We start from the raw sequence: 22,371 nt of genomic DNA, 5'->3' as shown, positions 1-22,371 counted from the left end.
CATTACCTACCTTTCTGGTCCAACTGAAGTAACCAGGGTGGGAGTTGGGGACTGTTAGTCTTTTCTGACACTAAGCCCTGACTAACCAACATACTCCCTTCTAGAAACTGAGTCCTGAAATCCTTCAGGAACTACACTGTAAGGCTTTTGTCTCCCTAAGTCCTGTTTATTCCTGTTGGGTAGACTGGATAGATGCTTGGATATTATTAAATTCTTTTACAAGATTTTTCTTTGTCCTACAAAAGCCTGAGATGTTACATCCCAGCCATCTCTGAGCCACACAGGGGCTTCCAATGACCTTGGACAATCAACTCTCTCATGATAAAGGGCAGGAGGAAAGCACAGAGCTAAACATCTTTATACGTTAATTCTGAGATTACAGCTTGGGAAACAAGCTGCATCAGCTCCCCCTGAGGAACTAGGGGAGATAACAAGTGGTTACATTCTCCTGCAAGTCAAGGCTACAGTGGTGTGGCTGACCCAGAGACTCATCGAGCGCAGGGATGGCAGGTTGAGGCCAGAGCTCTTAACAACCTTATACTGTGCATAGGTTTGTTCAAATGAATGAGTTGCCACTACCTTCTGCACTGTGCATCAGGAACGGGGATGGATGAGGAAGAGGAAATAGTCTTCTTCCTCTCAGTGATCTTCCCTTTCAGCAAGAAACAAGGAATATTGTAAGAGAGAGAGAACACTTGGCTTTAATGGGCTACCTTCAGACACTTTCAAATTTTAAATTGTCTAATGCTCTTTATTTCTTTTTTGTGGTTTTTTATTGATTTTTATTGATCTCTACATTTTTCTCTGCTCCCCTTCCTGCCTCTCCCCTCCCCCTCCAACCTCTCCCAAGGTCCCCATACTTCCAATTTACTTGGGAGATCTTGCCTTTTCCTACTTCCCATGTAGATTAGATCCATGTAAGTCTCTCTTGGGGTCTTCATTGTTGTCTAGGTTCTCTGGGATTGTGATTTGTAAGCTGGTTTTCTTTGCTTTATGTTTAAAAATCACTTATGAGTGAGTACATATGATAATTGTCTTTCTGAGTCTGGGTTACCTCACTCAAAATGATGTTTCCTAGCTCTATCCATTTGCCTGCAAAATTCAAGATGTTGTTATTTTTTCTGCTATGTAGTACTCCATTATTTTCCTTATCCATTCTTCGGTCAAGGGGCATTTAGGTTGTTTCCAGGTTCTGGCTATGACAGACAATGCTGCTGTGAACATAGTTGAGCACATGTCCTTGTGGCACGGTTGAGCATCCTTTGTATATATACCCAAAAGTGGTATTGCTGGCTCTTGAGGAAGGTTGTTTCCTAATTTTCGGAGATATCCAGAGGGGCTGTACCAGCTTGCATTCCCATCAGCAATACAGGAGTGTTATGTTTAGTGTTTTGATTATTATGTGGCAAGGGGACTATTTTTTTTTATCCAGTCTGGTGTTCTGTAAGCCTCTTGTATCTTCATAGGCATATCTTTATTTAGGTTGGGAAAGTTTTCTTCTATGATTTTGTTAAGTATATTTTCTGTGCTTTTGAGTTGAACTACATCTCCTAACCGCTAACCACTTCTCAGTGACTGCCACAAACAGACATCAGTAGCAGGGGAGCCAAGAATCTCCCCAGAGTCCTGCACCGCCTCATCGCAGTCCTAGGGGTGCTTCAAGTCTTGGCCCCTTACCCTGGAAGTTAACTAACACCCTCTGTTCCTTGTCAAGTCCTTGCTTTCCCAGATCCTCGAACGACTACGCTGAGACTAATTTTGCCATAGATTCCTTATTCTGTGAAGCCGATAGTGACTCTCCTCCAACTGAAACTTCACAGGAAGTAAGAGGCAGCCGGCCACCGTGGTCCAGTTGTAGGGCTGGTCACTGGGTCCCTTCCCAGGCCTTCTTATTCTCTTCCTTGTAAACATTCCTGAAAGAACTACTTGACACACACTTTCATTTGCCTTTGTGTAAATCTCTGGCAGCCCACCCACTATTTCCTGTCCCTCAGGATGGCTCAGTCACTATCTTACTTTTAAGCTCTGTGTGCGCCTTGATTCTCTTAACCTCTATATCAGGAGGGTCCAGTCAAGGAGAATTTGCATAAACAATTGGAAGAGATAGTTTATGGCGAGAATTGTTTCCTTTTGCTGGAAGGTTGGAATATGAGGACCCTGAAGAGAGTATTACTAACTACAGGGGCAGCCACCTTGCTTCAGCTAAGGGAGCTAAAGAAACCAGACCAGAGTTCAGAGAACATCTCTTCCTGAATCCCCAGGGAAGGGGCTCATCCCTGAGCCCAGATCAACCCTGTGCTTGGCTGCTGCTCGGAGCGGCCTCACATGCTGTCATTGAGTTGGTGTCCCTCCTTCACCCTCCGGTGTTTGTTCCTCTTGTATCTACCTACCCTTGACCAGACTTTGCCCTGCCTGGAACCCCATTTCCTGTTCTCTGCCAGTGTCTTTGGTAGCCACTAATGGCATTCGTGTGCGTGGCGCCCCCTTGTGGTGCCTTGAATAAGGTGGTGCAAAGCTGGTTGGGGAAGGCTTGTGCTGTGTGGCCTTGGACCTTAGCTGCCCTCACCACCCTCCTGGTCCAAAAGACAAAGGGATGCTGTGGACTCTGTGGGTGTGGCTCCACACTGTAGACCCGGGATACAGGGCTGTTCCTGTGGGCTGCTTCTGGCGATCCAAGGGACTTCCGCCAGAGAGTCTCGGCCTCCCCGGCTGGCCACTGACTTTGCCACCACTTTGAACTCGAAGCTTCACCACCATGAAGCTCCTGCTGCTGACCTTGGCAACCCTGCTGCTCCTGTCCCAGCTCATTCCAGGTAATGCAGATCTCCTCAGGGAAGGGGCCGGGCAGGGAGACCCTGGCCTTGTCAGCGAACACCCAGGGGCAAGGAGGACCAGCTGCCTAGGGTCTCGGAGCCATCACCATTCCCAGGCCCCTTGCCAGGTGCCTGATCTTAGGTACCAGCGACAACATCCTGAGTATCTATCTCATTCATCACCCACGCCATGCTCACTCGGTTCTACCAGGCGGGGCAAAGGGCTAGTGTGGGGTCAGAAGCAGCCAAAGAGAAGGCAACAACTGATCTCTTGTAAAGCAGTCCCCCGAATGTTCTAGGCTTAGTAAAAGCCGCTGCCATGGCCAGAAGCTTGTGTGTGCAGCTCCCCCCTCTCTGTACCGTACTTTGTGCCGGAGCCAGGATTATGGAGGAAAAGGGCATGGCTCTCAGACACAGTTAAACAGTATTGTTCCCAAAGCTATGACAAAGGGAAGCCAGGGAACTGGGCACACGTGAGTAGGGCCTGAGGTCAGCAGAGTCCTGGGAAGTGACGTGAAATTAGGTGAGGGACGGGAAGAGGTGGGGAGGGAAAGGTGTGGGATAAGCATAAGTAGCATCCCTGGGTGGGGGGAGCATGCGGCCTGTGGGGACCCAGTGCTAAGGCAGGGGTGAGTGATGGGAGCAGGAGAGGAAGCAGCCTGAAGTTGCCTAGAAGGCCAGGTGAGCATCATGGGAGAGTTTAGCTGGAGAAGGTCACCCCTATCCTTCCAACCCCCCCCCCACACACACATATACATGCACCAGCTACATGCCCCCTCCATTCACTTGTCAGAGCTTCTGTTCACCCCAGGACTGTCGAACTTTCCAGAATCAGAGCATACTATTTTTCTAAACAAGCTGACCTCAGTTTCCTCCTGTGACCCTGAAACACCCTTCACTAAGGGAGAAAGAAAAGCCAAGCGCCCAAGTTGGCAAGTGGCTCACCACTGTCTGCCTGTGACCCTCACCAGTGTTCAGAGGGCCGTTTGCATGTTTCTCCAATGACCGTGATGACATTGTGTGTGTAGTCACAGCAGGTGAGAGGCCTTGCGTGGAAGCCTCATACTTTGGTAGCCCTCGGCCTTTGTCTCCGATAGCTCACAGTCAGGTGACTTTGTGCAAACCCACCAGGCTTTACCTAGTCCTGGACTTTTCTTGGTAAATTTTGCTTCTTGAAAGTATGGCCTTGCTATGACCTGAAACAACTCATTTAAGCTGACAACTGGCATCCTAACCATTGTTCCCCAGTGCCCCACAGGACAGAGATTGTACTCAGTTCTACTTCGTAACAGTCAAAGGGTCTCGGGATGAAAGGGGGCTGAAATGTACACCACTCAAAAGTGTATGAAACAGAATCAGTGAGATGACTCATCGGGTCAAGGCACTTGCTGCCAAGACTGACAAGGAGAGCTTCAGCGCCAAGCCCCTCGCGGTAGGAGAGGACTGGCTCCCGCAAGTTGTCCTCGGTGTGTGCTCGCAAGAGAGCAATAAATAAATAAATAAGTGTAATTTTTAAATGCTTAAGGGCTAGAGGGATGCTTCCGTGAGGAAGAACACTTCCTGTGCAAGCAAAGGGACCTGAGTTTGAATCCACAGCTCCCACATAAAGAGCCAGACGGGGCTGCACATAGCCCCAGTGCTAGGAGGTAGAGACAGACAGATCCAGGGACTAACTAGCCAGCCAGGCTAGACAAAGGGGGAATTTCCAACTCAGAGAGCCCTCACATCAATGTCACAAGGTGGGAAGTGATAGAGAACACCCCACGTCCTCCTCCAGCCTCTGCATTCATGAAACACACACATGCGCATGCGCGCACACACAAACACAGACACACACACACACACACACACACACACGGTGGTTCATCTTGACATGCTTGAATTAAAAACTGAGGTCTCGAGGCAGCTCACAGCCATTTGCAGCTCCAGGTCCCGAGGTTTGACACCTCTTCTGGCCGCAGCTGTTATACAGATGTGGCACACACACATGCAGACAAAAACATTTACACACATAAAATAAAAACAAATCTTTTTTAAAAATGAGAGCTCAAATGCTGGGTTTTCCTTATCTTTGTTGTGAAACAAGGCAGAATCACGGGTACAGAAAGCAAACACGCTGCCCAGCAAATGCAGCCAAGGACAGGTCCTTGTGGCACCACACAGCTCAGTCAGCTGAGCCCCCCAAGCCCTTCCCACACACCCCACCATAGCTCCCTTCCTCCCCTAAGGGTCCTGACTTGTACAGCGACCAATTTTTTTTTTCATTTCTTCATGAAACACTCATTGCCAAGGTGACATCCCAAGACACCTTTTTGTTTGTTTTTGATTGTTGAGACCGGATCTCGCTGTGTGGCCCCAGCTCGCAGGCATCTATTGTTAAAATATGCCTTTTAATAGTTCCCTGACCTTCACGGCTCTGTCTTTACAAGTTCTCCTGAAATAGCTGGTCACTGGCCGGTTTCCTCCCACAGTGAGGATTTGCCAATTGCACTCAGGGTAGAATTCATAGTATCCCTCTGATGTGTATCCCTGGGATTCACTCAGTAGCCCCAGGCTGCCCTCAGGTTCACAGAGAGCTGCCTGCCTCTGCCTCCTGAGGGCTGCCACCACACTATTCTTAGTGACCTCAAATTGTCCCATCCTCATCGGGGGTGGGCTCTTTGATTTGTAAGCTTTATTCTAAATATCCTAGTTGCTTGTGTAATGTCAGTCTGTCTTTAAGAAGACCCTCCCCCCACAGTCCTGTAATATCACCACTCTTCCCTGCTGCGAAGGACACTGCATCCCCAAGGGTCGGTGGGGTTGGCAACACCTTACCCAGTGACAAACACTCTTAACCTGTAGGTTCTCGACTCCTTCGGGCCGCACATAGGCACGTACATTATTTGTTACGGCAGGAGCAAAATCACAGTTATGAAGTAGCAATGAAATAATCGTGTGGAACAAGCATTTCATGTACAACGTGAGGAACTGTATAAAGGGTGTGGCAGCATTAGGTAGGTTGAAAACCGCTGGGCACGGAGGAAGAGAAGAAGGGTGGGGCTTAAGCGTAGCATAAATGGTGCTGGGGAGGCTCCCAATCGAGGCTGGACCACAAGCGGTTTGTAAAGGGCTGACATTCAGACCCAGGCTGACCCATGCCTCACTATTCCAGCACTTGGGAGGCGAGACAGTACAGGTCATCATCCCTGTCCTCCCCCTCCCCCAAAATAAAATAGAGCGTGAGAAAAGGAGAAAGGGAGAGCGAGGGGGAGAATTTGTCTCATCTGCCCCTCGGCACCTCCTTGGCACCTAATGGATATCAAAGCTGTTTGTCTGGGCTGGGAAACCTGATTCCTTGGGGAGAACTGTGGGATGTTCCATCCTCGGGAACAGGATTTCAGATACAAAGTGTCAGTGGGGTCTTTGTTTCAGAAAACCGGGTTTCTCCGCATTCTGACCCTTTGTTCAACAAAAGGGTCTGGTGAGTTTATACCCGTGTGACAGGAAGTTGTAGACTGCCCTTGTCCAGTCCCTGCATCTATCCTGAGTAGGCTCCAAGGTTGACATTAAGGTTATGCCTTCTTGGTCTGCCTTCTGATGCTAAGCGGCCAATCCACAGAGGATACAGGAATCTTAAAACAGTGGGTGTTCCCTCCCAGCCCTTACAGCTACACAGGCTATCAACCCACAATGCATTGCTCTCATGTCCCTTTAACTGTCTGTCTTACGGCAGCTGCCTTTGCTGCCCGGGCAATCATATTCAAGGCCTCCTAGGTCCTCAACAGTGCTGTCCCTCTGGACAGCAGCTCCAGCCCTTACTAACTACTTTTTTTTCTTTAAATTAAATTGTTCAATTAGAGGACAGAATAAAGGGTTTGCTCTGACATCGTCACACGTGTACATCGGTGCACTTGGCCCGTATTCACCCACCGTGTGAACACTTCCCGAGGAGGTGCAAACAAGTGGCTACTCGCTCCACATGGCACCAGCGACACACCAAAGTTAGATTCCATCCGAGCCCAGCTTAGGGGGCTAAGCAGTTTACTGGGCTTCCGCTATAGGAGCATGAGTGAGGGTTACATACAAGAACACAGGTGACCCCAAAGTTCCTGTACCTGGATAGATGGAGTCCCTGCCTCAGCTAGCCTTCCTGCTCAATCTCAGTGGCTCCTGAGCCAACACGCAGATGGGGCAGAATTACACATAGCTGGGAGAATATGCAAGGCGGAAGTGAGAGTCTGGTTTCCTTCCCATTCCCTCCCTCTATGAGGGACTTTGAGTAGGCCCAGCCTGGAGGGTCTCTTGCAGGAAGTCATGGCTGCTCTGACTAAGCTGGCCATGGTAGGGCTGGAGAAAGACTCTGTGGTTAAGAGCACTTGCTACTCTTCCAAAGGGCCTGGGTTGGGTTCCCAGCACCCACATGGTAGCTCTCAATCTTTTGTTACTCCAGTTTCAGGGAATCCTACATCCTCTTCTGGCCTCCTTGAGTACTACTAAACCAATGTAGTTCACATATGTACGTGCAGGCAAAACTCTCATACACGTAGAATAAAATAAATGCATCGTATGTATGGTAGTGGCATAGGTTCACAGTGACGTCACTTCCACACACCTGATTTGCCAACGGTCAGTTCCTGGACGGCCCGGGACTCAGTCTGTTTATGCCGCCTGATAGATGGAATGCTATGATTGGCAGGCCTGTCACATGCTGGCTCTTGCTGTGGGACATGGGTCTATGACCTGAAGAAGAGATCAGGGACATTTCCTGGGAAGATAAAAAGCCAGGCACCCTCTACGTAAGAGGAGAGTGGAGGGGGTCAGGATACGGCTCTCCTCAGCTGTGATCCTACTGCAACAGCGAACCCCAAAGATTCTAATTTCCTCAGAAACCTCTGGGCTGAAGCCCTGGGGCCACCAGTGGAGCCCGACTCCCCCGGAAGAGATCCCATGACCCCACACCCACATCTTTTCATTGTTTTCTTCAGCCTTATTGGTTGCCCCCCTGGAGAATCCCTCGCTGCTCTGAATGCTTATCTCAGAGCACTGGGGATGCCAAGATTCTTGTTTCGCCTTTTCTATGAAATTGTAACATCAAGACAGGAAAGGGAGAGAGGAGGCGTCTTTGCTGGCCCAGTTCAGCCAAATAGTAAATAAATCTGTTTTCCTTAAGGAAGAAAGTAGAGTAATAGCTGTATTTTCAGAGAGCGGCATTCCACAGCACACTCACCCCATATTCCCACACATGCGTGTGTGCGCGCACACACACACACACACACACACACACCGCTACTCTCCCTGACCCCACCCTTCCTGGTCTCCTTCCTACTCCCCAGATAATCCCCATCGGCTTCCATAGCTGCATGCATGTACCACGGCAGGTATGCACACCAAAGGACAACTTTTGGGAGTCAGATCAGGAAGCAGGGTTCTGGCTACTTGTGATTGTATCATGCTTGGGATTTTCCAGACACTATTTCTTCCTCACACACTCTTCTTGTCTCTCCCCTCTTATTCCTTTGGTGGTTCAACTACGGGCAAGTTGACCTGCTGTTAGCAGTCCACAGTCAGCAAGGCTTTAGTCTTTCTCTATTTCATTTTGAAAAGTTTGTTTTGTGTCTTCAAGTTCACTTATCTTTTTTTAAAAAAAGACTTTTCTGATTTATTTAGTTAGTTAATGTTTAGTTATTTAGTCTTGTATAGCCCAGGCTGCCTTAGAACTCACGATAGAGTGAGACTTGCCTCCTAGTCTTCCCGTCTCCACCTCCTGGGTGCTGGAATTATACCTGTGTACTGGCCAAGTTTCTGTATTTGTTTTTCTCTTATGTGTATTTTACTCTCACATATGTTTGTGCACCGTATGCATCCTTTGTGTCTGCAGAGACCTGAGGAGGCTGTTGGATCCCCTGGAACTGAAGTTACAGCTTGCTGTGAGCTGTCACGTGGGTGCTGGGAACCAAACCTGGGTCCTCTGACAGAGCAGCAAGTGCTCTTAACCTCTGGTCCCTTAAACGCTACAAGCTTTATAAAGTCTTCTGGCTTTGATGGGTGAACACAAAGGGCATTCACTGTCCTGAGGACAGTTCCCCAGACTTTGATAGTTTCCTCACGTGTGTATTCAGATGAGCGTTCAAAGACAGGAGGGTTCCTGCTGGAGATCTGCGCAGTGTGGGCATGTGGATTTGTTTGTTTTGTTTTGTTTCTCTCCTCTTTTCTCGCTCCTCTTGTCCCCATCTGAAGTTTTTAATGCTGATTAAAATAGCTGCTGTTACTCTTTTTAAATTTTTTATTAACCTTCTCACTGAGGCACTTCCATGCATGGGTCTGCATGGGTCTCACTGCAGCACTTCTGTGCATGGGTCTCACTGCAGCACTTCCACGCATGGGTCTGACTGCAGCACTTCCACGCATGGGTCTACATGGGTCTCACTGCGGCACGTCCGTGAATGGGTCTCACTGTGGCACTTCCATGCATGGGTCTCACTGCGGCACTTCCATGCATCTATATCATATTTTGAGTCTCTCCTTCCACTTTATGCCCCACTTTCCCCTCTGCCCTCTGGATACTTCCCTTCCTCCCCACACAGTCCTTCCTTCTGCTTTCGTGTCTATATTACCCTCTCTGCTCCACGTTCCCATCTCTAGACATCTTCTCCTTTCACAGTCCCCTTTCTACCTTCATGGCATGCATGTGTGCATGTATACATTTGTGCATACATGCATGTGCACATTTAATACTTCCACAGCATGCATATGTACATGTTTACTTTTAATACTTTTATAGTGTGCATGTGTGCATATGTGCATATATACATTTAAATCTGGATTCTATACATAAAAGAGGCAATGTTTCTGAGCTATATATAACATCATAATTTTCAGCTCCATCTATTTTCCTAAAAAATAATCATGATTTCATTCCACTTATAGCTGAGTCCAATCCCCTGTGCACATGGACCTCGTTTGCTTTATTCATCCGTGGGCGGACATCTAGACTGATTCCATATCTTGGCTATAGTGAATGGTGCAGCCATAGACACAGATGTGCGAGTATCTCTGATAGCACAGACTACTGTAAAAGCCCTGAGCATATTCAGGAACGTTACAAGTGGGTTCTATGGCCATGCTAGTTTCAGCCTGCTGAGGAACCTCTATACTGATATCCACAGTGGCTGCGCAGGTTCTCCCTCCTACCAGCCGTGAACAGGAGTTCCTCTTCTCTCACGTTCCTGCAGGCATTTGTTGTCGTTTCTTTCCTTGGTGACAGCTGGAAATGTTGTCCTCCTTCTGTGCTCTAAGGAAACACCCAGAGAGGGCAAGGCTGTTGCTGAGGATGTAGGAGCTGGAACTCCGAGCCTCCCCTCCAAAGGCTTCCCTTTCCCTTCTCCATGTCTGGGCCTCAGTCAGACTTGTCGGAAGGAAACCCGTGATTCAAATGGACCTTAAAGATGTCATTCCTCCCAGGGACACCAAGACATCTGTAGGTCAAAGAGGAACTGGCGCTTCATGGAGAAATGGGTGTGGGCCTTTGTTGTGTCAGGCAGCAAACAATGTCACGCCACACAGCCTGCGGTTGGACATCATTTCTATCTGTTCCCCTTCTTTGGGCCAACCAGTGTAGCTGTCTCCTCTTGTGACTATCAGAACTCTGTTTCTTTCTTGGTTTGTGGTTTTTTTTTGTTTTTTTTTTAGACAGAGTTTCATGTAACCCAGGCTGACTACAACAGTACTTTAAAAGCAGATTTTCAAGTCATTTGTCATTTAGTCCAGATTCACAGTCAAAGAAGGTAGGGGGGAAATGGGGTCAGAAAAACAACAGTAGGTAAGAGGGGTCAAAGGGAAAGCGGAGGGTCTTTTCCCACCTGTGTCAGCTCCTCCAGTCCAGAGCCACCCTCTCCTTAGGACTTCCATGACCTCCTTTCACTCCTCTTTCTACCAGGTGATGCTCAGAGATGCTGGAACCTCCGTGGCAAGTGTCGCCATCGGTGCTCCAGGAAGGAGAGTGTCTACGTCTACTGCACAAATGGGAGGATGTGCTGTGTGAAGCCCAAGTACCAGCCGAAGCCAAAGCCGTGGATGTTTTAAGTACCCTGAAGACTGGAGAATGCAGTTTGCAAAGTTGTCCTAGGTTGAGCTCATGGGTTCTTGTGCTCAGTCAATAAATGCATCCGGCCACCCCTGTGTAACCTGCTCGCCTAGACTAGCGATTTTCAGGTTTAGGAAGTCAAAACTATAATAACCGCCATCATAATAAAAATGTGGCATCTCTGTCTCTCATGGGTGAATGGTGGAATGTTTTCAAATCCATGAGGCATAGGATCACACAGCCACTAGGCAACTAACAGAGATGTGCTTGTGTGCATTTGTTATTTCTAGAACTATTTAGGCAGAAGGCGTAAGGTGCGATCATTTTCAGAGGTTGACTCCATCCGTTCTCAGTAATCCCACTGCCCTCATACAAATGACCTTTGATATTGTTAACCTCTGTGACCTCAAAATCATTAATTTGAAATTCTGAAGCCGGGCGGTGGTGGCGCACACCTTTAATCCCAGCACTCGGGAGGCAGAGGCAGGCGGATCTTTGTGAGTTTGAGATCAGCCTGGTCTACAGAGCTAGTTCCAGGATAGGCTCCAAAGCCACAGAGAAACCCTGTCTCGAAAAAACCAAAAAAAAAAAAAAAAAGAAAGAAAGAAAGAAATTCTGAGACCTTCCTTGCATAAGACACAAGAGTACTCCATCACCTTGATATGCAAAGGTGTATTAACAAGCATTTCAGCTGCCTAATAGGAGAAACTAACAGCCATCAGCGAAGGGAAGATGTGTCTGTACAGCCATCAGCGAAGGGAAGATGTGTCTGTCTGTACAGTGTTCTAAATGCTGTCTATTGCTGTGATGAGACACCTTGACCAAAAAGCAAGTTGGGGAAGAAAGGGTTTATTCCATTATACTTCCACATCACGGTTCATCCCCAAAGGAAGTCGGGACAAGAACTCAGGCAGGGAAAGGACCTAGAGGTAGGAGCTGATGCAGAGGCCATAGAGGGGTACTGCTTACTGGCTTGTTCAGCCTGTTTCTTATACATCCCAAGGCCAGCAGGCCAGGGATGGTGCCACCCATGATGGGCTGGGCTCTCCCTCATTGATCACTAATTGATAAAATGCCCTACAGAGAGATCTTATGAAAGCATTTTCTCAGTTGAGGTCCCAGAGGACTCTAGCTGTGTCAAACTGACATAAAACGAACCAGCACAGGTGCCGTTTATAACACACGCACAACCTAAAAATTATAAGATGTGGGGATATAGTTTAGTGTAAGAGTGATTTCCTAGCATAAGGCCCCCAGCACAGCATAAAAATTATATTGTGTGAATACAGACATTTATAAGACAGGCACAAAGGAAGCAAAAGAGATCCATAATAATAATATAAATAACTAAACAGACGTCGATTTCAGGCACACTTTCTGGAAGTAGCAGACAACATCAAAGGAACTACTGTAAGTATATTTAGGAAATGAGAATAAGATTGATAAGATGGGTGAAAGGATAGAGTCTAAACTAATGCACCAAACCAGGCACAGGGTGCACATCTGTAGTCAGCAGCTGGGGAGTGTTAGCAAGAGAGTCGGGAGGTCAAGGCCAGCCTAGACTATACAGCAACCTATTTCAAAAACCAAATAGTTGAGAGTAGAGGCTCGTGACTGCAATTCCAGCACTTGGGAGATAGAAAGGGTGGAGGATCACCAAGAATTTGAGACCAGTTTGAGACAAGCCTTTCCTTAATAATAATAATCTAACACGTTTTAAAGGGGCCACTCATTTAGTATAATAAAATAGCCACTGCATGGTGGAGCAGTTCTTCTGGTATTCCCACGTGAGTCTCCCACGTGACTGCATCCTCTTCCTTTGCCTCTTCCCACAGTGGCTGGGTCCAAGAGACTATGCCCCAATAGATTGTATTTATCAGATCTGCTGCATTTGCTAAAGTCCTGTTGGCCCCAGCAAGGCAGATGATCCAAGATCGTTGTGGGAAAGGACCACAGGACATGAATAGCAGGAGCTATGATTCCCTGAGAATTGCCATGTATCATCAATACATGTGTCCTCCTCAAATGGAACTCCTAAAGATAAACGAGACATTCTAGACCAGATCACAGTGTCTGCAATAAAGGGCTGATGTAGACATGCTCAAGAGCACACGGGATATGCAACAGGAGGGTTAGTGACAGATCAACAGGAAGCAAGCGAGTCAGGCACAGGGAGAAAGGGAGTGGAAGTAAACATAACCGAGCAAGCGCACACTTGAGCGCAGTCCCAGAAGATATGACAGGGAAAGAAAGATGTTTTGAAAAGATGATAACTGAAAGGAAGATGTCAACCTACGGACTGATCTGGAAGTTCAGTGAACTACAAAGCAGCAAGACTGTGAAAACCCAACACAAGCTTAGCACAGTGAAACACAAGCTTCAGACTGTCTCAGACCATCGAGAGCCAACCCCTGAGACACCAGAGGGTGACCTCTGACCTCCACAGGCATGTACATACTCATGCCCCTGTACACACCTGTGTTTGCACACACACACACAAACACAGAAAATGAAAATAAAAGAAACAATCAATTCCCATGTCCCGTGCAGCTTTGTCCTGGTCCCTGACTATGGTGTGAAGGGAACGAAGAAGGAGCAGACACACAGAAAAGCTGGGGTCAAGTGAGGTGTGTGCTCTAATTGAACCACAACTACCATTGTGTTTGGGGTACGCACCAGGCAGGGGCTTGCTAGAGAGCTCTTCTCTGAGAGCCTGCAGGCTCAGGCTGTAAACATCCAGCAGAAAGGAGCTGCACTTGCTAGTTTTTGCACACATTGATCAATTTAAACACTTGCACTTGGACCAGAGGAAGCAGGCTTTGCCAATTCTGAGCCTTGCCAATATGGGGAAAGGCTTCGCCAGTTTCCCATGGGTCTGAAGCCTCGGTCCTTGGTGTAGCTGTGTCCATGCCGACAATGTGCGTTCACTCAGGACTTCACCCACTCAGGGCTTCCCAGGATCCCTACAGTCAACAGCAAGAGACATCATCCTACACATGAGAAGGGAACAGTGCACTCTTCGATGGTCAGCTGGTCATTGAAGAAATCAAGGAAGAACAAGTTTTAACCCTAGAATCAAATGAAAATGTACCTTAGCAGAGCCTTTGTAAGACAGTTAAGGTAGTTCTAAGAGAGATGGTCATCATTTAGAGAGCCTGCATTCACAAATCAGAGTGGTTCCGAAGGAATAACCTAACGATGTGTGGCAGGGTCTAAGAAACACGAGAATCAGCCAAACTCAAATTGACAGAAAAAATTATAAAGAAACTAAAAGAACAAGACAAAAAATTAATTCAGACACAGAGTTGGTTCTTTGAAAAGTTAAACAAGAGGGCTGGGGAGGGGTTCACTTGCCACACAAGTGTGAGGACCTGAGTTCAAATCCCGAGAACCTATGTAAATGCTGAATGCATAGCTTTGGCCTCCATACCCCCAGCACTCCTGCAGAGAGATGGGAGGCAGACGGGAACCCCAGAAACTGGGGGCCACCTTCTCTTGTGTATGCAGTAGTCCTACAGAGATGGGAGGCAGACGGGAACCCCAGAAACTGGGGGCCACCTCCTCTAGTGTACGCAGTAGAAAAACAACAGACATCCTGTCTCAAACGAAGTGAAAGGTGAAACTCACAAAGTTGCCCTCTGACCTCCACACACACACCACGGTGTTTACAGACACAAATGTGCACACACATAAAAAGAAAAGATAAACAAGGTTGACAGACTGCCAAGTTAGCCAAGAGAGAGAAAGAGGAGGCTCTGATTAGAGGGCCATTGAGATGCCTCGGCAGGTGGAGAAACAGGGTGACCTGAGTTTAATCCAGGAACCCACGTGAAGGTTAAAGGAGACATTGTCCTGCGACCTCCACAAGCATGCCATGGCTCATCCTGAACACACAATAATAAGTAAGTTATTTTATTAAAAATATAATTGAAGATTAAAACAGAGACATTATAGCAGATACCGGTGAAATCTGGAGGGTCTTTAAGAGATAGTGTTGGGTGCCAGGAAGATGGTTTAGAAGCTAAGGACACTTGTTGCCAAGTTTGATGACCTGAGTTCAATCCTCAGACCCTACATGGTTCTGGAAAGAGAACCAACTTCCTAAAGTTGTCCTCTGACTCCACATCCTGACAATCATGCCATAGGCATGCATGGGCACAAGCACACACACACACACACACACACACACACACACACACACACACGGAGGGGGTGAAATGTTTCAACAATTAGAAATTTTATATACCAATAAATTTTAAAGCTGGGACAAAATAAATTTCTAGACACATATTATCTGTAAAAAATTAAGTCAAACTCAGGCGGTGATGGCACATGCCTTTAATCCCAACATTCAGGAGGCTGAGGCAGGAGAATCTCTGTGAGTTTGAAGCCACCCTGGTCTACAAGAGCTAGTTCCAGGACAGGCTTCAAAGCTACAGAGAAACAAAAAAAATAAATAAATCAAGATGATACAAGCAATCTAAACTATTTAGAAGAAGCAATGAGGGCCGAGGCGATGTCTCAATGGTGAGCGCTTGCCTAGCGTACACAGCTCTGGATATCATATCTCCAGGGCCACAGGGAAGGAAAGGAGGAAGAGGAGGAGGAAGAGGAAGCAGCAGCAGCAAGAGCTAGAGAGATGGCTCAGTGGTTAAGCCCACGTGCTAGAGGACCCAGGTTCAGTTTCCAGCCCCCACATGGCAGCTCATATCTGTCTGTAACTCCAACTCCAGAGGTTTGACACCCTCTTCTACCTATGCAGGAACTGGACACACATGGGGGAAACACTCATGTTCTTCAAATAAAATAAATAAAAAGGTTTTAAGCAGTGAGTAGTAGTGACGAAGAATCTCCCAGGGGCTGGAGAAACAGCTCATTGATGAAGAACACTGGCTGCTCTTGCAAAGGGCCCGAGTTGGGTTCCCTACAGCCTACAGTGGTCTGTAATGCCAGTTCAGGAAACACAGTGTCACTTTTCTAGCCTCCGTGGGTGCCGACATTCATGCAACACATAGACATTCATGCACGCAAACACCCAAACATATAAATAACAAAAATTAATAAACATTTTAAAAAGAATCTCCCAGAACAAAGGATAATGGTCCTGTAGTAGTTTTGTAGTAGGAAAAACAGTAATTTTCTTCTAGGAAAATTCAGTTGTCAAGAAATACTTGCGTTTGAATTCCTCACCTACAAGTCTAGGAAATAAACCATTATTTATTTCATTTTCCTGGACACACATTGCATGCCTCCTAGCATTCAAAATGTGCCTAGTAGATTCCCCAAACAACCACAAGAGGGCAGTATCTTCCCATGAGACTCAATCTGGCCATTGCATGAAGTCTAAAATAGCCTCCCAGACGAACCTGCCCACGCCGGCCTTGAAAGCACAATCTTTCTGCACCAGCCTTCAAGGTGCTGAGCTCACAGGTGCAGGCTGCATTGCCGTTGAAATGTTTCCAAATACTATTGGAGTTAGAAAAGGCAAATACCTTAAAGTAACTTTGGGAGGTATTTTAGCAGTAAACATCTATTTTTGAAAGACTTTTGCTGGGTGTGGTGGTGCGAGCCTTCAATCCCAGCACTCAGCAGGCAGAGGCAGGTGGATTTCTATGAGTTCAAGGCCAGTTTAGTCTTCAACCACAGTGAGTTCCAAAACAGGCAGGGCTACGTAGAGAGACTGTTTCTAAAAAATAAAAAGGGAGAAAATATGTAAGCCTGCCCAGAAGTTGGTTGTAATCACATTCTCTGTGGTTACATAAGAAAGGACCTTTGTTTAAGTCAAACAAAAGGGTGAAATAAAAGACTCCACACCTGAAATTTACCTGCCAACAGCTCACAAGAGGCAAAGGTAGAAAATGGGAGAATTGTCTTAATTGAGGTTCCCTCCTCTCAGATGACTTTAACTTGTTACAAGCCGACACAAAACTAGCCGACACCACTGACCGCGTGTCAACTTGACACCCAAATCACTGCTCAGCCGCAGCATTTCCTTCTTCTCCAGCCCCAAGATTACACATTAATATTGGCATCACAATAGAAACTATCTTCAAACTGAAAAGTCCCATCGTCTAACAAATTTAAACACTTTTAAAATTCAAACACTAAAAACTCCAAAGTACCTTTAAAATACAAAGTCTCTCAGCTGTGGGCTCCCATAAAATAAAAAGACTTAGTTAAATAATTTCTTTCTTCAAAAGGGAAGAGCCAGGCACAATTGCAATCTGAACAAAGCAAACCAAACTCTAATGTGTAAATAAGTCAAAATCCAGCGTCTGGCATTAACTCGCTGTCTTCTGGGCCCCTCCAAAGGGCTCTGGGTGACGTCTCTGTCTCCACCCTCTGCAGCACACACCAACTGTCTCCCAGGCTCCCAGCTGGCTCCGCTCCACCGCTGCTGCTGCTCTTGGTGGTCCCCCTATGGCACCGGCATCTGCAAACTGCTGGGGTCTCTGTGCACCTGGCTGCCCTTCACCGATAGCTCCCCCTGGGCTCTCTGCAGGGACTCCATCCAGCCCTACCACACAGTGCCAAGCCTCAGCTGAGCTCCATGACCCTCCATGCCTTCACAACCAGGACCACATGAGTGACTCTTACTAGTTCAGGTGACAGCACAGGGTCCGGACGGTGGCAGCCTCTGGCTCACAGCATCCGTCCTCGACTGTGTGCTTACTCTCTCAGGAAACACTTCCCAAAAGATTTCACACCTCAGAGACGCGGCTCTCCCGAATCACAGGTGATTCCTCAGCCCCAACTAATCAGCATCCATTGTCCCAGCAAAGTAAATGTTTTGGTCTCTGGTTAATCATAGCCGATTCTTCGCCTCCAGCTGACCAATCACAGAGCTGTCTTCACACGAAAGGTCTGGTAGAGTCTTAGCCTCCCTCTGAAACTCCGCAAGCCAGGCCTCCGTCGTCTGCACCTGCTCTCAACAGTCTTTTTTCTCCACTTAGCACAGCTGTGTTTAGTCCGTCATAATCACTCAAACTGCTCTTGCCTTTATCGTCAATATTGCTTTGTTATTAATCCCTGGGCTTTCCTCATGCTTTTAATTTAGCTTATAAAAACCTATTTCCCCACAAGTAATTTTTTATATCAGGCCCAGAAGAAACAAACAGACACAAGAACATCCAAAGAAATTTGCCTGTATACTTTTGTTTTATGCTGATACTCATGGGAGACCTGCCCTTTCCTAAACAGAAACAGGAGGACTGGAGTGAGGGGTGGAAACAGAGAGAGGTAGGGAAGAGGGATGGGAGGAGAGGATGGAGGGAAAACTTCAGCCAGGATTTAAATAAGTAAATTTATTTATTTTAAATGAATGAATAAATAATAAAATAAATAATAAGTAAGAACCGCCTGAAAGGTCATACTTTTAAAATATGAATGCACCTTTGTCATCTGCAGTCTTGAGTGGCTTCCCTTCTTTGTTCCCTATTCTTCTCCATTTAAGATATGACCACTAAGCCTTTCATTTTCCTCTTGCCTAGTGCTTCATATAAATGAACAGTGTCACATACATCTTCTGATAGGAATAGCTGAATCTAAAACTTCAGTGCCCGGTCACACGAGCACATCTCATGATAACCACTTTGGGGTCTGTGGCACCTAGAAGTCTGCTCATTAGTTTTTCAGGTAACTAAAGTTAAGTGATTACTCAAGTTCCGTGCAAGGGTTTGGCTTTTCAACGTTTCCAGGAGATGCTATATCCCTCAGCGACACTGGGGCGAGAACGGTCACTACTCGTGACACCCGTGTCTTCCAAGCTCCTACAGAACGGTTCACTGAGCTCTCAGCACTCAGTGGCTTTTCTAACCCAAACATCCAAAGTCCATTCACGCTCCCCACCTGACAACACAGTCAGGACTGTCACAGAAATACCCCAGTCCTGGGAACAACTTGTCTTAGATGGGATTTCTGTTGCTGCAATGACACGCCATGACCGGAAGCAAGTTGGGGAAGAAAGGGTTTATTTGGCTTACACTTTCACATCACTGCCCATCACTGAAGGAAGTCAGGACAGGAACTCAAACAGGGCAGGAACCTGGAGGCAGGAGCTGATGCAGAGGCCTTGGAGGAGCGCTACTTACTGCTTGCTCTCCACGGCTTGCTCCGGCCTGCCCAAGACTACCAGTCTAGGGATGACCCCACCCACAATGGGCTGAGCCCTCCCAGGCAAGCACTAATTAAGAAAACGCTCTACAGGCTTGCCTACAGACCAGTCTCAAGGAAGCGTTTTCTCATTTGAGGCTCCTTTCTCTCAGATGTGTCGAGTTGACATAAAACTATGTAGCACGGCCAGTATCTGGGAAACCATGGAGACTGCACTATCCCGGAGGCTTTTCTGTGAGAGAACTCTGCAGACAAGTTGGCCAGGGCTCAGTCGCAGTAACAGAATGCAGTGGCTTATGTTACTGGGCGCTTTCAAAGCATTGGGCCACCTTCTCTGACCCCGACACCCTCTGCCGGCCTCCCCAGTCCAGGCTGTGGTGATTTCCTCTTGGCAGCAAAGAGACTGATGAACAGGCTGAGGAAGTGAATTACCCTGGGTCGCACAGTCTGAGATCTGTGGCGTGGCTGGGAGGAGAACGTGAGCCTCTGCGACCTCCACTCTCAGTGACCCTTCACGGGGGGTCTCAAAGCCACGCAGGCTACATCTGAGGCTGCGCGTGGAGCAGGGGCTGCTCTGTGCTTTCTGGAACACTGAGGGAATGAGGTCAGGGTGCAGGACCAAACTTAGTCAGGTCCGGCCTCGCCTAAAGCCACTGGCTTAAACCCTTAATCCAGCATCTGTTCTAGCATCATTTCTGTGGCTCCAGTATGGGAAGCTCCAACATAGGGAAGCAATTCAGAGAATTCAGCGTTGGTTTGGCTTACAGTTCCAGGCTACAGCCCATCATGAAGAAGCTGAGGCAGGAACTCAAGCGGCTGGTCACATCATATCCGCCGTCAAGGGCAGAGAAGAACGCTCTCCTGCTTGCCCACCACCTCTCAGCTAGCTTCCTTCACTCTTATATAGTTCAGGGTCCAGGCCATAAAATGATACCACCCACAGTCAGGGTAGGCCACCTACCTCAATTAACAGTCAGGACAGTCCTCCACAGGCCAATCTGGTCTAAATAACTGGTCACTGAGAGTTTCATCCCAGCTGATTCTATATTGTGGCAAAATGTCCATGTGCCTTTGGAGTTTCCTAAATCCAGAGGTTTGATCCGGACGACAGTTCGGTCTTCCAGGGTCCTTCTGTTGTCCTGCTGCTTCACCCATGCATGATAGAAAGTGAAAGACTGATGCTGGCTGGAGGCCGCCAAGGAACGGGTGGCGTGTGCCCGCCACTCAGGACAGTGCGGTGTGGTCTCCCTCTGACTCCTCATGGCTATCCCACACTGAGGCTCAGATGGCCTCCTGGAGTTCTTATCACTCCTGTTTCTGAGTTCATCTCCCTTGACTCTGCCCTTCAACAGCTTGCTGCTCAGTTCCTCACGGGGACCACACAGGAACAGAGCAGAAGCCGGGGCCCAGGTCTCCACACAATTCACCTTGTGGCAGGAATGACCCAGCATTGGAGGGCTGTTCCTGAGCTCCACAAGTGTGTCTGTCTTCCTCTCCATCTGCGTTGGCACCGCAGGGATCAGGAGCTAAAGGGTTAACACCCAGCCAGCCAGGTGTCCTCCAAGACTGCCCCTGTCACAACAGCACCTGTAACCCCCACAAACCTCTCTTAACCTGACCATCACAAATCCATTTGTGGCGTTCACCCCCTTAGTGGACCACCACCACCCAGAGCAGTCCCCTTCTCTGAAATCTCGGGGACCTCTTCCCTTGACATTCCTTTAGGTCATCATACACCCCGTCTCTCCATGGGATCAGTCCCAGCAGACTTCTTCTTTTCCAGGCTTTCTCAAGACAGAAGTGTCCACGAGACAGCACGATGGCTCAGCAAATGCAAGCAGAAGTCAACCAAGAAGGTTCCAGAAAAAGCATTTGCTTTCTGGATTTTACTTTTACATCGCCAATGTTGCTCTTACTGATAGATCCTGGTGCTATGTTATTGGTAAGAGCTGTGGCTATTATTAGTTCTTATTACCAACTTTCTCCCCACCAACCAGTCCCCCATGCCTGCTCTAAACAGGACATGAGCCCTGAAGTCTTGGTGATTGTATAGTGGCCCAAGAAAATGGGATTATAGAACGGTGTTGGTGGTGGTAGCGGTGGTGGTGGTGGTAGTGGCGGCAGTGGCTGTGGTGTGTGTAGTGTAGTGATATTTCATTTGTATTTTAGTAAATAAAGTTTTCCTGAAGATCAGAGAGTAAAATAGCTGCCCTGGTCAGCCTTACAGACAAGGCCATGGTGACACACACCTTTAATCTCAGTAGCCACACTAGTTTGCCATAGAAACTGGGCATTAGTGGTGCATGCCTTCAAACCTAGCACTAGAGAGGAATATAAGACAGGAGGAGACAGGTTTCAGGGGCAGTCCTATTCTGAGGGTTTGTGGAGGCAGGATCACCATTTCAGACTGAGGTAGAGGTAAGAGCCAGTGGCTGGCTGATTTGCTTTTCTGACCTTCAGGTTGAACCCCAATATCTGTCTCTGGATTTTTATTAATTGTGCTACAGGTGTGTGTGTGTGTGTGTGTGTGTGTGTGTGTGTGTGCGCGCGCGCGCGTGCGTGTGTGTGTGTGTGTGTGTGTGTATTACTGGGGTACTGGGGATTGCACACAGATCTGCACATACACTAGACAAGCACTACACCACAAAACCACATCCCCACGCCTCCAGAATCTTTCATCAAGAGGAGGGATCCGCTGCCAAAAGGTGAGCTTCCTGTTTTTCCACCCAAACACAGCCTTGATGGGTAGATGGGAACTGAACCCTGTGCCTCTCTATGTACCTGTCTGATTCTGCGGGGGGCAGGGAGTGTTTTTCCCACCTTCCTGCATCATCGGTCCTCATCCCAGAGAGGATGGACTTTCCTCTGTGTTCTCTTCCTACTCATAGGAAAACTGCTTACTCCAGTCCTTAGGGCCCTACCTACCTAGGCAGACCCCTGAAGTCTGAGTAATGAGTAGATGAAGAAAGAGGAAGATGTTTCCCCTCCCAGCCAGGCTGCCTGCCTTTCAAGCCAAACTCACCATCTTGGATGGCAGAAGCCTGTTGTTGACAAGTTATCATTAACCCTTATTCACCATTCTGCCTTGCTTCGGCATTCCTTCCACAGTCCTAACCTCCAGCCAGCATCCTTCTCCCTGCTGTGTGGATGACGATCCCAAGGAGGCCAAGAGGACAAATCATTTTTCCGGAGTTAGTCAAAACAGGAACAGTTAGACTGATCATGAGCGCCCACTCTCCCCAGCACCGTTTCCTCCAGCCATCCCTCCCACACCTTCGACTTCATCCCCTTCCCGTGGAGAAAGGGACACAGTCATGCATGCAGAATACAGAGCGAGCCAGCAGCTTTATTGTGGAGCAAGGGTGCCAGCACTAGAGCAGG

At 47.8% G+C, this 22,371-nt stretch overlaps 1 protein-coding gene across 1 annotated transcript; it reads left to right on the top strand.

Moving 5' to 3' along the window:
* The first annotated feature begins 2,755 nt into the window (after window positions 1–2,755).
* Window positions 2,756–10,877, top strand: Defb123 (defensin beta 123). Its single transcript, XM_041670045.1, has 2 exons — window positions 2,756–2,813; window positions 10,732–10,877. Exons 1-2 carry the CDS (start codon window positions 2,756–2,758, stop codon window positions 10,875–10,877), a joined length of 204 nt encoding a protein of 67 aa, XP_041525979.1.
* Window positions 10,878–22,371: the final 11,494 nt, after the last annotated feature.

This window comes from Microtus oregoni, unplaced genomic scaffold (genome assembly GCF_018167655.1).
Source record: "Microtus oregoni isolate MIOR12 unplaced genomic scaffold, Mior012 000020F_ref0000438, whole genome shotgun sequence".
NCBI lineage: Eukaryota > Metazoa > Chordata > Mammalia > Rodentia > Cricetidae > Microtus > Microtus oregoni.
The sequence above is the reverse complement of the archived record's forward strand: the minus strand, read 5'-3'. Positions and strand labels throughout refer to the sequence as shown.